Raw genomic sequence first — 14,551 nt, 5'->3', positions numbered from 1 at the left:
ACATCCTACACATTAGAACATACACTTTATACCATCACCTAATACATAATATTTTACCTTTAAATTTTGATAGTATAGCATGAATTTTTAACTTAAATTGGCGATCCATTATTATTAAGTTGGTACTGAAAGTTATTTCTGCTGTCACATTCAAAAAAACATTATTTTTTTTTTACTGTAATGAGCAATCGATTTCAAAGTCATCACAAGCCCATCAAAATACAAAGCTGTATTCACTGGACGGGTCTGTGAGCTAGAAGTAGTTAGGCTTGTACTTCCCTCTTGTTCTTCCAGAACCGATAAATCCTGTCAACAAAACCAGGATCTTTAGCCCACTGCTGTGAAAGATTCTACAAGGATGATGGTTTGATTTGTGTTTACAAGTTTTGATTTGAAATGGCCAGTGCAATGGATAAAGACAGTTTAAGTAGTATTACGTTACTATTATTATTATTTCTATTATTATTTTTACTATTACTACTACTATTATTATCACCTGCTACTGGAAGAAACAAACCAGTCGTACCTATACTTAATTACTTTTATTTCCAGAAAATAACAAAGAAAAAGAACCAAACCAAAAAAAGTCACTTCCTACCTTTTATATCAAGGGATGAAAAATTTCTCTTGGGCTCTTCTCCAATTTATCAAGACTCATAGCACTGAAAGGCAAACAAAACAGTGCTTTATAGAAGGGCAAGTGCACATTTCAAGGCTGAACCACCAACCGATTGCACTGACAGCAGTTACAACATGAATCGTTCCGAGAGCCTCTGTTAAATGGAATGTTCTGTGGAACTGCCATTTCTTTCCCAAAATATTAACTTCCAAGACTTCCTAAACGTATTTGGTATTTTAAAACAACAGAAGCTAGTGAGACACTGTGTGGAGGTCAGGTTTAAATTTATTTCCTTCTAAAGCACAGAGCTCTGTTCCATCACCCTTCACTTCGGCTCTGCACTGAATCACGGTGAGCATTTGAGGAGTGCTCAATAACCAATTCTATTTCTCTCTTTTTCTAGTTCTCTCTATTCCTAAATAATTAAAGACAAGTCAAATTAAAAATGACAAGTTCAGCATCAAAGTCACACTTTTTCCATTGTCTGGTCAAGAACAGGCTCTAAATCCACTTAGTGCTGCCTGCAACGATTAAGACGTGCAAAACCATTTTTACATGTTTTATAGGTTTATCATAAAAGCCACGGAACGCAAGCTCTGAATTACAGGAAAAGGTACACAGTCAAATATCTAAAGGGATCACTTATTTGTAAATACATACCTTGATAGAGATCGCACTGAGAACGTTTCTGTGGGACTCTAAGGGAGACATATTTTCTGAGTACCCTGTAAACAAGAAAAGCTAGGATATATTACAGGACATACCCACTTTTTCTACATATTCAAATAGGATTTTTAATAAAAACAACTCAGTTGAAAAAGAAAGAAGAAAACCAAGGTCATTTTACTCAGCTATATTTACTCCCGATTTAGAGAAAAAAAAAAAGTCACGGGTGCTGCAAAGAAAAAAAAAGTGAACCATAAACGCCTACAGTACAATTTTAAAACAAGTGCTTGGATAAAAGAATCTCATGGAACGTGAAGTAGAAAAAAAGTGAAACCACTATCAGACCTGCCTATTTTCTCACCTTGGTACAAGAAAATCCTAAAAGCAGTATAAAGTCACTGCCTAAAACCGGTCATGGGATGTAACCAAGAACAATTTAGGCATTTGCTAATCTAGACAGAAACCTTTTCTGGATGCTAGTGTCAAATCACAAGTTTTGTCTTTCAGAAGCCCGACAATGCTGGAAAGCACTTTCCCTGGGGCTGGGGAGGGCAGGGGCAGAAGGGGATGAGTTTGCAGATCGCACCTGTGCCATCGGAAGGATACAGCCCGCCTGCTCCCTGCGCTGGGCATTCTCCCGGCCATCTCTGGGTTTACCGCTCAGCGCCGCTCCATCCGTTTGCATGGCAGAAAGAGCCTCGAGCACTAGCGCAGGCAGCAGCCCAGTCACTCCGGCGATATCGCAGCGCTCTCTGCTCGCAACGCCCAACACGCGGCGGAGCCGCCTCCGCCCGCAGCACCGGCAGCAGCCCGAGGGAGACGGCTGCAGCTCGGCGGCTGCTGCGCCTCCGCCAGCCTGAGGGCAGCCGCCCCACCGGGACCGCGGGAGCGCCCGGCTCCGCTCGCCCGGGGCGGCTCCTGCAGCTCCCGGCCCGCGGCAGCAAAGCACCGCCTCGCCCTCCGCCATCGCTACCGCTGAGTAAGGCCGAAGAACCGGGCCGACGCTCCTTCCGCGCTGCTCAGCTCCGTGCGGGCGGCCAGACGGAGGCTCCGCCCCTCCGCCCGTCCCGCGCGGGACAGGGGCCGGGAGCTGCCCGCGCACAGCCCCGCGCGGCCGCCTGGCACGCCAGCCACTCATGTGCCGCGTCAGCCGTTGCGTCACACGCCTCGCCGGCAGCAGGGCGTGCCGGGAATTGTAGTCTCGGGCTGACAGCCACTGCTCCGTCCTCCGCCACCGGGAGCTGCAGTCCCTCCCGGGCATCAAACGGGTCCTTCGCCCCTGGGCGGGGAAGGACCTGAGGCAGCAACGCTCCTCCCGAATGCCCTCTCTTGTTCGCTCCAACTCTTTTTTCCTTTTTCACTCTGCTTTTCACCCCTTCCCTTCCCTCTTGTGGTCCTCATTCCTTTCCTTTCCTTCCCTTCCCTTTTTTCTATTTCTGATCTTGGTTTTCCTTTCTAGCTTTAGAGTAAAAAAGCAGCAGTAGAAACTTTCAGGCTACCTGGGAGTAAAAAAAACCTCCAAGACGAAAATGATTTAAAGAAAACTATTTATTCCCTGGGAGCCTGAAATCTTCTACTGCTGCACATGACATAGAGCTTTTATTCCTTCTTATAGAGAGTTGATATTTTATACTTAATTTATACAGCGCCCCCTGCCGTGTGCGCCGGCGCACTGCAGCCCCAGCGCTCCCTGCCGTCTGTCCCGGCGCACTGCAGGCACAGCGCCCCCTGCCGTGTGCCCCGGAGACCTGCAGGGAGAGCGCTGCGGCGTCCTTCGGTTCTGTTTAAAGAAACTCGGCTCAATTCGGCTTGGTTCGGCTCTTGGTCTAAACTTGTTTCAGTTCGGCTCTTCGGCCGAACTCGGCACGGTGCGGCTAAACTCGGTCATATTCAGCACATTCTCTAAATGCGGCCAGTGTCGGCTCCACTCGGCTATCGGTTCCAGTCGGCTATCATCGGCTCTTGGTGTACACTCGGCTGTTTTCGGCTACACTCGGTTCTTCGGGTAAACTCGGCTGTTTTCGGCTACACTCGCCTCTTCGGGTAAACTCGGCTATTTTCGGCTACACTCGCCTCTTCGGGTAAACTCGGCTGTTTTCGGCAACACTCGGCTCTTCGGCTCAAGTCGGGATTTTTCGGCCATCCTCGGCTCGCTGAGGGCGGGAGAGCGGGCATGAGAGGACCCCGGCGCAGACAGGCCAGGTTTACCCAGATGCCTGTCACAAACCCGCAGAAGTACGCCCGCCCGCGGCGTCGCTGAGCCCACAGCATGTATCGGATACGATTCAAACGCCACAGAAAAATCCGTCGGGGCAGCCATGACGTCGGTATTCCATGCAGGCAGTTCACTTACACCCACCGGGGTCCTCCACTTCCCCACCATCTCGAGAAGGTCAACGAAAAGTCCGAGACACCCGCGACACGCCACTCCCAAGGTTTGGTTTCCTGGCAGAAGTAGTGAATTATTACTTCAAGAAATATTTCTCAGTTGTTATAAACTGAGAGATAAACAATGGAGATTAAGTAGTACTTGGTGAATACTCTGAGCTTGGGCCTCTTTCCTCTTTCTCCTTCTTCCAACAAATGTGTAAAATGTACTTTGTACATGGGAACCCCCAATAGTGATATTCTTGCATGGCTGAACTTGATATAATCTCTATTTGTTTCCTGGGTACTAACCCACAACCAGTTGCTTTTGGATTTGTCTATTGTTTAGTTCAAAATTATCTAAAATTGTCTCTTGTAATGCTTCTAGCAAGTATACAGGAGTGCCACTGAATTTTTGCCTGAAGACTTTGGCCTTGAGTACAAGCAAAGACCCTGTTTCACTTAACATTATCTTCACCAAGTATTCCCTTTATCCAAGAAAATAATTGACATGTGACATGATTTGGTCCTGCTGGTGCAGCTTAGGCCTAGATGAATGTTTACAAACATGCCAGTAAAAGTTTCAGTAAACTATTAAAAGCCCTCCAAGGTTTTTTTCTACATATGTGGGTCCTTATCCTGGAGACCAGGAAATTTCACAGGAAAATACCACTTCTAAAACATGATAAACCTCAGTTGAAATGTTAAAAGTTTTTATTTTTTTCTCTTTTCAATAATTAACTTCTTGTATTCATAGATTCTTTTGGTATATAAGCAAAGATTTTACAAATGCTAGCTTTTAGCTGTGATGAGAGCTTCTGGTTACACAATTGTAGACTGCCAGTCAGGGGATTTTCTTTACCTGGTTAAAAACTTTATATTCCTGCTGTAGCACTGTTTGTTCTCTCTGTTCCTTTCTTATATTGATTTACTGAAAATTTACCTGGTTAAAGTATAAATTGTCACAAGAAAGTTGTACTTTGTATGAGAGTTTGGTAAAATTCTTAGTACATTTCTTTTAAAAGTTAACTCAGTCATTAATTGGTATTTTGTTGATGACATTGGGTGAATGAGATCATAATAAAGCTATGCTAGCTATTACAACTAACTCTGGTTCAGATTTGTGTATTAACAGATTGTTAATGGCAAGAGATGTTTACAGCACCCTATAAGATGTCAATTTTGTGGTGTTTACTGATCTGTCTAAGCATGCTTTTAAGTTGCAAGTACTTTAAGGATAGAATTGAGTGTGTGCTGACTTCTATTATAAGTTAGTAGGCTTTGATAGAAAAAAGATTAGTTTCTTGTAGTTTGTTATGCATTCAAGGCAGAAAAATTCTTACTACTTGGGGTTTAAGGAAGAAAACCTAGTTGAGTTTGGTGAAGAATGTTCTGCTTGTGCATAAAGTAATGGATATCTCATATTTTGCACTGTTTTGGTACAGAGTTCAGTGTTTGCCAGTTCAATTAAGGAGACATAAAACTTTTAGTATATTTGTTGGATAAATAAATAACATAGTAGTGGGGTTTTTTTTAGTCTTTTAGATTACATTTTTCTTGAGTAGAAAAGTGGCATCCTTTCCATCCTGATCCCTTGTCTGGTTGAGGTAGTTTATGGGCATCTAGAATAATAGCTGGTGAGGATGGGCTGTGGCAGCTTATCTGATCAGTCAGTATGCTTTTACTGTTGGATGCTTTCTTTTCTGGGTTGAGAAACATTTTCATCTGGATATCCCAAATTGCTTCATGCACTGAGTTGCTCAGGAAGTTGGATTTCCTCCCAGGGATTCATAAGAAGTGTATTAAAAAAAAAAAGGAAGTATTTTGAAAGATCTGGAATTTGCTGTTCTTACTTCTAGTTAAAGTTACCTCTACATGTTACTAAAATCATAATGCTTATATTTGACTTCTGGGGCTGGTGCAGGAAATGAAAGTTAAAATTTTCTAGTGTTTGAAGCTTAGGGTTTTTTTTCAGCATATGTATCAGACCCTAGCATTACATTGCTTGCTCCTTATTAAACTAAATTGTTTCATCTAGGAAAAGAAACTTAAACATTCCATTTTTTTTCCCCAGCTTGTCAAGTAATTATGAAGCTCAAATGAAGAGTCTCTTAAGGATCGTGAGGATATTTTGCCATGTCTTTCGCATTGGCCCATCCTCTCCCAGTAATGGAAATGACATGGGCTACAATGGAAATAAAACTCCAAGAAGTCAGGTGTTCAAGGTCAGAAAAGTATATGATGTTGTTAGGAAGATAGACATTAAAGAGATGAATTTCACAAAGCATGCATTCATTAATCAGACATCTCATGAACAGGAAGTAAGTTTGGTTGATGTTCCGTTTTTAAGTTAAACTTCCCTCTCTCCTTCTCCTGTATTTTTTTCCCACTGAATTAATTAATTAATTTAGCCACTGATGCACATCTCACGTTATGATTTCTGTTGATTTCTTATTTAATCGATTGTTTATTAGGTGTTTAGCTACCCAGGTGACCTTGGTAAATTTTGTTTTTATTTCTGTTAAGACTATAGTAATATCAAAATATAGTGATATTAATATAATAGATTATATTAATGTAATTTCAAAATGATAGTTGGAGATACACAGATGGATTACTGATCAGTAAGCTTTATCCAGCTTCACAAGACAATTGGAAACAATTGAATTCTTGATCTGTTTGTGGTTCTCACTGTGATCATGAAATCTTTTCCCAAGTTGTTGTTGATTTTTCTTACTACGTGCTTTGAAACATATCAGCTCACTACTGCCCTTGCAAGGTTGCTGATTTATAGCTGCTTTCAAACACATGCTTTAGGTAGTTGCCATTTAGAGGTTTACTTCCTGAAGGTGTTTGGTATTTTTATGTTTGTTTGTTAAGGAATTTCTCTGTAGAAAGTCAAAGATCTTTTTGGTAAAGATGCCCCAGTTTCCTGTGTGCCACTCAGTCTTCATTGGATATACAACTGCCATATTTTTCACAGCACCTAATAAAAAGGAACTGCAGGGTAATTTTTCTTCTCCCATCTTACTCCATACTCTTACATAGCACAGCTCATACTGGCTAGATGCCAGTAATTGAGGATTTTTCTTTCTTTTACATTTCTTCCACTGTGTTGTGAAAACAGTATTTTGAAATTACTGCAATTATTTGATGATATATGTACATCAGGTTACTTCTAAGGGGTTTTAAGACAGAAGTATTTTGATAAGATTGTGGAAGGTGAAACTCTTAATTCCTGTTTCTTTAGAGAAGTATCTGAGTTTTTGTTTAAATTTCTTCTCTTGGAAAGAAGAAAAGCAGTAGACTGTTAAAAACAAAAAACATGCAAGCACAAATGTTTGTTCTTCTGCTAGCACAATAGTTTTAAGAACAAATTTATATATATAGTGAATATAAAACTAGTGCTTGAGTCTGAACTAAATGTAATCAATGAGATTATTATGAGAAATGTAATCAAATGAGATCTTCCCAGTGAGAAACTTTGAGTAGGAATTTTTACCAGGTTTACACTTGTTACTTTTCCATGGTTTGCTCTTCTAGTTGCTGTTCAGTGTGATCACATTAGGGAAACTTGCTGCAAAATTTCTCTGTAATTGAACAAGGTTGGGAAGTGCTTAATGTTTTTTCCTTGTTTCAGATACTGTTCTTTTCTAGATTTGAGGTAACTTCTCTGCTGTGACAAAGTCACTTCATGGATTAGTGATCTCCTGCACCCTGTGTCTTAAAAAGTTATCTGACATCTGCCAAAAGATTTTGCTTCAGTGTTGCAGTTTGAATATGGATTTGGTTACTGGTCTTGCTTTCTAGATGGGTAAAGAGGAAGGCATTGCATAGGTAAATTCTTACATTTGGGAGGTAAGATGTGCAGCTGTAAAAGCTTGGTACTCCATCAGACTCAGCTGTATAATTCTAGAGAAACTTTTCTGCACTGTGAAATATGACAACTGAAGTTTAAGTGGAGGTCTTTGTTTAATGTGAGGTTCATGGTAAGAATTAACAGAAGAAGGCTGACTAGTAGTTTGAAAAAAAACATTGCTAGTGGTTTGATTGAATATGTCCATATGCCACCTGAAAAGGTCTGGTCATGGATGACAGCATAAAATGCTGACAGTCATGTATATAGAGATGATGGGCAATGTTTAGAAGTGTTTTGTATCCTGAAGTTGGACTAGAAAGAAAGAAAATTAAATGTTAAAGCTGCCATGCTTGACTAGACTTTTAAATGAGTTTATGATAAGAAGCTGTGAAGAACTAGCTTTGGTAAAACAAATTGGGTGGAGAAGTTCTGAAAGGTATGCTAAATCTGTCGGAAATAAAAGATGAAACTCAAGATATTGGGGGAATATGGTGTCTGGCAAGCTAAACATTGACAAGTTTGAGGGAAAAAAGTAGATTTTAGTACTCTAGTAAATAACTACCTAGTTTCTCCTGAGTTGTAGGTTGAGAATACATCTGCATTTTAACTATTTTGTGTATTCAATTAATCTATTTTCCATTAGAAAATTTCTTTACATTATGTTTTGTGGTAACAGTCTGCCAGATGGGTCCTGGGAGGAGGATAACCTGATCCTGTATGGCAGATATTTATGTAGAAAATGCTGCCTGTGCTGCAGATACTCAGATCACCATCCAGAGAAATGTGTGGTCACTTGGAGCACAAGCATTAAGTGAGTCACGTACAAAGGATTGAGCAAAGCCTACCAGTGTTAGAGATCAGGCTGGCTTCCCCCCACACTTCTATTGGGAAAAAATGGAAGCATAGTAAGTTTTGAAATTGTAAATTTCAGCAGAATCTTTTAATTCAGAGCTCTTATGAGAAGTAATTTATTGTGTATTGAGAGCATGCCAGCTATGAGGTGCAACTGACAGTGCTCCAGATAGTGTAAAGATGCTGTGAGCAGCTCTTTATTTTCAAAAGCAGCCTGAGAATATGAGAACATAACTCTCAGTGTTTGCTAAGTCTTTCATCTTTTCACTGATGAAAAACCTTGAGGCAGCAGTAACATATGGAAAAAGGAATCCATGTAGAAGTTCACTCTTACTTTTGGAATGCTGAGAAGTTTGAGTCGATTACCTCCTTGTAGGATTCATATCCCTGTGGTCACAACACTGGGGGCTTGTGAAACAAGCCCTTGGACACCATTAAGGGACAACACAGCCCTTGTGGATTTTTTAATGCTTGTGAGGTCTTATCCCTTTTTCTCCTCTGTAGCAGGCCTGCAGTAATGGGCGAATTGTACTGGATTTCAATTATATTGGGTTTTAGCAGGTGATAGTAAAAAAAGCATGTCTTTGTTAAAGTAAAATAAAATGTATAGACTTATAATTTGATATTTTATCAGCAGCAGGGATTCTGCTGATACTTGTTTCTATTTTGTAAAGTTAGATGTTAGTGACCTGTACAAAAGATCTGAGGTACTATAAAAATGAGCTGTATGAGCTCACATTGTGGGTAAAGCACATTCTTACTAGACGTGAACCTGAATCTGTGAGGTGTTGTCTGGGATTTCCTCCATCTTCTTAGTAGAGGAAGTTCCTTTGACCAGGTTCTTCCTAAAGAACTGGCACTCTAGAAACTCAACTTGTGTATTCCCATTTCCCTGCTTGGCTGCAGTGGTTAGGCAGTAGTGTTCTGTGTGAAGCCAAACTTTGTGATATAGTTCTTTCTAAATGAGTTTTTCTTTCTTCCATCTACTGTTTGATTTTCCTTCTATATGCATTTTTCTCGTTGTGCTATTTGGCTGCAAGTGCAAAATTTTGTATGAGTATTTGCCTCTTATCTCTAACATGACCTCTAAAGGATCATTTAAAGCTTTAAAATGTGCATGATATTTATTTTCCTTAAGAGGATTATCACATTATTAATATTATCTGATGTCAACATGTTTCTTTTTGTCTGTTTTTTCCTGTGTTTATTGCAGCCGCTGGAACTGCTCTGGCATTCTCTGGATGAATGGCTTGTTCTGATAGCCACAGAGCTGATGAAAAACAAAAGGGACTCTGCCAATATTACTTCTATTTTATTGAAGCAAAAAGGACCAGATCACCAAGATGCTACCTCTGCGCCTTCTTTTGCCACTGCAGGAGCTGAGGGAAGGAAAGAGCTGTCCACTGATGCTGTCGAGTTAAAAACATACGATGTTGCTGGGAAGCAGGAAGCTTGTGCTGATTGTCAGGATGTTATCTCCATGACAGCAAACAGGCTAAGTGCTGTCATTCAAGCCTTCTGTATGTGCTGCTCCTGTCAGATGCCTCAGGGGTAAGGAGGTTATTCATTTTTCTTACCCAAACTATTACCATTTTAAAATCATACATACTTTCTGGGAAGAATGTTGATACTGACCACATTGTGTTAGTGCCAGTCAAGGCTATGCTGTTTAATGCTTTCACTTGTTCAGTTATTTGAATGCTTTTTTTTTTTATGGTTCCAAAGGCACAGCACCGCAAGTTTTCTGTAGTGCTGCTGCCTATGAATGTAGCTGCACTGGGACACATTTTGTTTTGAATGTCTAATGGCTCTTTGTAATCATGTAATATACTTGTAGGTAGTAGGATTTTGATACTTTGAAGTTTAGCTGTATTTGTTGTTTGTTCTTAATGTGAAATTAACCCTGAATTTAATGTGATTATCCAACAAGAAGAGCTATAAGCTCAGATGAAAAAAAAAAAAGTGAGTTATCTTTGTGTATGAAAATGATGGCTGAGGCAAGACTTACTTGACTGTATGTAACTATGACATATAACAATATATATACATAACTATATATAACTATATATATATAACAATATATATATATAACTATATAGATATATAACTATATATAACTATGATATATAACAAGGAAAGTTCAGTCTCAAAGTAGTGCTCACTTGGAATCCTGTCCCAAGTTGACAAACATGTAGTTTTGTGTGGAACATGCAGTTCAGCTTAGGTAAGCCTAATATCATTGAGGTCTGCTTTAAAAAGGAAACAAGTGTGACCACTTGTAACTGAGGTCCTGGTCTGTCCAAGATCGTTATGGATTATATTTATGACTTTGGCCTTCATGACTAGAAGATTAGGCAAGTATTACAAGCTCCCTGAGGAATCTAGAAGCAAGGGTCCTACTACGTGTCGACTCTTGGTTATTCCTAATCACAATAAGGGTTTTTCTTTCTCTGCCAAACTGAGTTGAATAAAAACTTTCAAATTGGCCAGTAATACTTGTTTGGGGCATAGTTCTCTGTGGATGTTCTGGAAGATGGTTGTTTATTGACATTTTTGCCTTTTCTGCTAGAATTCTGAAATTTCTGTTTCTCGTTATGAGATCTTCATGCTGCTGAATATTTAGTTTCATGATGACTAGTTGAACAGCATCAGTTTCTGTTTGTGTAGTATTTAAAAAAAAACTCCAACAATTTATGTAATTCAAATTAGTTTCAATTGCACTAACCAAAAACATCTTATGATTTTTGAACAGGATGACGTCACCTCGTTTTATAGAATTTGTTTGTAAACACGATGATGTCCTGAAGTGTTTTGTTAACCGGTAAGCTTCAACAAATATGGACCTTGTAATCCACCCCTCTGTTCCTCCCTGGCAGTAATTGATTTTTTTTCTTCTTGCCGAGTTGTATTTTTAGTTTGTTGCTGTGATATATGAACAATGTGCAATTTAATGGCCTTGCTGAACTCAACAGTGTAGATTAATGATTCAGAGCTCAGACTTAAATGAACTCTTCTGCATATTTAAGTGATCTATTTGTAAGATTCATGAACAAACTCTATTTCACAGAGCAACAGAATAAGTTGATGAATGGATTCTTTCCTTATATTTGTTCCAAATAAGGCCTTCCCTTTTAAGGTAGATGAAAACTTTCATTTTTCCTCAAATGTGTGATGACTTAAAGGAGTCTTTGTACAGTTGGCTCTTTCCAGAATTTCTCTGGGACTGCCAGGTTTATAACCTTCCTTCTGTGTGGGGAGCTGCTTCAAATCCTCCCATGTTTAACAGACGAGGTAGTATAAGTTGTTTGGAAACAAGAGTTAGGAAAAAGTGATAGAATAGAAGAATCTTGTTAAACTTGTCAGTATGATTAATTGCATTGTTTCTTTATGTAGACTTTTTGCATTGTGAAGCATTATTATTAAATCTCTAACAGGCTTCTAACCTGTTTTTCTTTCAGAAATCCCAAAATAATTTTTGATCACTTTCATTTTCTTCTGGAGTGTCCTGAATTAATGTCCAGATTTATGCACATCATAAAAGCTCAGGTAAATGTCAGGAGGTGCTTAGTTACAACTTCTGTGAATATACAAAGGGTGTTTTTTTTAAAAAAACAATATTTAAAGAATTTCCATTTGGGGAGGATGAAAGAACTAAACATGGCTTCTAGTGCTTCTGAATCTGTAATGTGGAAAGATCACTTAAACAGACATGGCAGCCAGATTTCTGTATTCATAATTCTGTAAAATACATGGGTGAGTCCATTTGAGATAACCAATGTTGGATGTGTCTTACAAGTCCAACTTTCAGTTCAAGAGTGAAATTTCTGTTTGTAAATCTACTTGTGCACATCTAATAGATTGAACTTTAAAAGGCTTTACTTTCCCCTAAATGACTTACATTTTGAGACAAACCAAAATACATCACTATTACTTGACTTGGTCGTAGTTAGTGGTAGCTCCTTTAATGAAACACCATGTCATCTTGTTGTCTGTTCTAAGAGCTTTATTTCCTAAGATGTGAACCATACTGTGCTTTTATTTTTAAAGATAAATTGCTTTTATTAATGCAGTTTCATTTTTGGGACATGGTGTAGGCGTATTGTTTATTCAGTCTTTAATTGAAATGTATGTTTTTGAAACTCACTACCTATGAGTAATGAGGAGACCCTGAGAACTGATATCCTGCTTGTTAGATCAACTCACTCACATGCTGTGAAGTGCAGGGGATGAGAAAGGCCATAGTTGTGTCATATCTGTCTCAAAAGAGTTGCAAAATGTCAATATAAACACTGAGTCAAACAAGTTAGAAACTTCTCACCCAGGAATTGCTTTGTAAGGTTTCTGGTTCCTCTGGGCTGTTTTATATTGCCGGTGAACCTTACTGCAAGTAGGGCTGGTTCATATCACTTGTGCTTCTGTGCTCAGCTGTGGTTGATTATCAGTAGTTTTACAGAAGCCAGTGACTTATTTCTTATCTAAATTCCTTCATGCTCTCCCTAACTTGTAAGGAGTTTTGTGCTATTTTTCTCTTCTGTGGAAAACTTAAATAGCTATTTCTGGATAGGTGGTGGTCCAGTCTTTCTGCAAGCACTCAAGTGCACATCTAGTCCTTTCTTCTTCCCAAAATACTATATAGCATGCTGGGGTGACTCTGCACATCACAAAAACTAATTGAGAACTATGCATAGCCATTTGCTTATGGGAGAGGAATTATTCAGGGGAATGCATGTGTGTAATGTGGTTTGCACCTTGTTTTGTAGCCATTTAAAGATCGCTGTGAATGGTTCTATGAACATCTGCACGCCGGGCAGCCGGATTCAGACATGGTGCACAGGCCTGTCAATGAAAATGACATACTTTTGGTTCACAGAGGTATTGTGTTCTCAATGGAATTAGTGTGTCTTTGAAAGATAATGAATGAAAATGAAAAAATTAATTGGTGTTTTGTATTTAGATTCTATTTTTAGGAGTAGCTGTGAAGTTGTGTCTAAAGCAAACTGTGCAAAATTAAAGCAGGGGATTGCTGTGAGATTTCATGGAGAAGAAGGAATGGTGGGTAAAAGTGCATGGAACTTTTATGTTTTTATGGCATTTTCATATGGAAATATTAATTCTCATTCACAAGTGTGGTTTTGAGCTAAAGCCTACTTTAAAATTGCTTAAAAAGAAATGTGTTACTCAGCATAACTATTGAGTGAAAGTTTTGTGTACTAATATGCTTTATTCTCTTGCCATGCAGGGACAGGGTGTGGTGCGTGAATGGTTTGATATCTTATCCAGTGAAATAGTTAACCCAGATTATGCCTTATTTACCCAGTCAGCTGATGGTATGTCTCTGCCCCCTTTTTTTTCTTTTTTTTCCTAAGTTTAGAGTGTCATTTTTTATAAAAGCATTTTTATAATCAAAAAAATCTGTGTTGAGGCACAGATTATTTCATGAAACCTAAAAGGAGAGGTTCAGGTCTGCCTGTTTGAAGTAGTTTACTCCAAGGAGGCTAGGACTGGACTGTCTCCTGCCTGCATCTGGCTGGAGACATATGAATGAAGGATGAATATTCTCATCCTTCCTTTGAGCATGTTCACAAGGTGACAGAAGCCAAGCCCATTAGAATGAGTAAAACATGTGTATAGCAATGCAGTAAGATGGAGGACCAAATGTAGCAGTTGGGAATTACCTTTTTGTTGATGATAATTATTTTAGAACAGTGCTTTGGAGAGTAGCTAAGCAGTACCATTGTAATAAGATGTTGTTACGTTCTAAGACATTTCTTTCTGACATCCTTTTGTGTAAATGAAAAACCTCAAACAGAATTTCAAAACCCCAAGAAAAAACTCTTGCAGTGTTTTCAGATGCTTAGAGTATTTGATAAACAAAAGCTTACTTAAAAAAAAAAAATGGAACATGATAATATTTTTGTTTTGTAGGAACAACATTCCAGCCAAACAGCAACTCTTCTGTAAATCCAGATCATTTGAACTACTTCCGTTTTGCAGGCCAGATCCTGGGGCTGGCTCTGAATCACAGGCAGCTGGTGAACATCTACTTCACAAGGTCATTCTACAAACATATTCTTGGTATGGTTTTATTAAAATCCTGCTTATTAGTCATAACAGTTAGCTGAGTAGTGAACCTTTATTTTTTACTTTTGTGTGTGTTAGAAATGAAAAAGCCTTGGAAATTAATATGT

At 39.0% G+C, this 14,551-nt stretch overlaps 1 protein-coding gene across 3 annotated transcripts in view; it reads left to right on the top strand.

Annotated features, from left to right (window-relative positions):
* Positions 1 to 3,499: 3,499 nt before the first annotated feature.
* The window catches only part of LOC141728634 (E3 ubiquitin-protein ligase HACE1-like), a 28,203-nt gene continuing 17,151 nt past the window's right edge, over positions 3,500 to 14,551 (top strand). Inside the window, exons 1-9 of one of the 3 annotated variants that reach the window (XM_074538581.1) lie at positions 3,500 to 3,720; positions 5,727 to 5,973; positions 9,577 to 9,914; positions 11,116 to 11,184; positions 11,822 to 11,909; positions 13,124 to 13,235; positions 13,318 to 13,415; positions 13,603 to 13,690; positions 14,289 to 14,438. In XM_074538581.1, the coding sequence (XP_074394682.1) occupies positions 3,620 to 3,720; positions 5,727 to 5,973; positions 9,577 to 9,914; positions 11,116 to 11,184; positions 11,822 to 11,909; positions 13,124 to 13,235; positions 13,318 to 13,415; positions 13,603 to 13,690; positions 14,289 to 14,438 (1,291 nt within the window). In that variant the 5' untranslated portion in view covers positions 3,500 to 3,619. The remainder of the gene's footprint in view (positions 3,721 to 5,726; positions 5,974 to 9,576; positions 9,915 to 11,115; positions 11,185 to 11,821; positions 11,910 to 13,123; positions 13,236 to 13,317; positions 13,416 to 13,602; positions 13,691 to 14,288; positions 14,439 to 14,551) is intronic. The other 2 variants (XM_074538579.1, XM_074538580.1) reach the window with 2 other exon arrangements.

This window comes from Zonotrichia albicollis, chromosome 3 (genome assembly GCF_047830755.1).
Source record: "Zonotrichia albicollis isolate bZonAlb1 chromosome 3, bZonAlb1.hap1, whole genome shotgun sequence".
In the NCBI taxonomy this organism is placed as follows: domain Eukaryota; kingdom Metazoa; phylum Chordata; class Aves; order Passeriformes; family Passerellidae; genus Zonotrichia; species Zonotrichia albicollis.
This window is presented reverse-complemented; position numbering and strand designations above follow the sequence as displayed.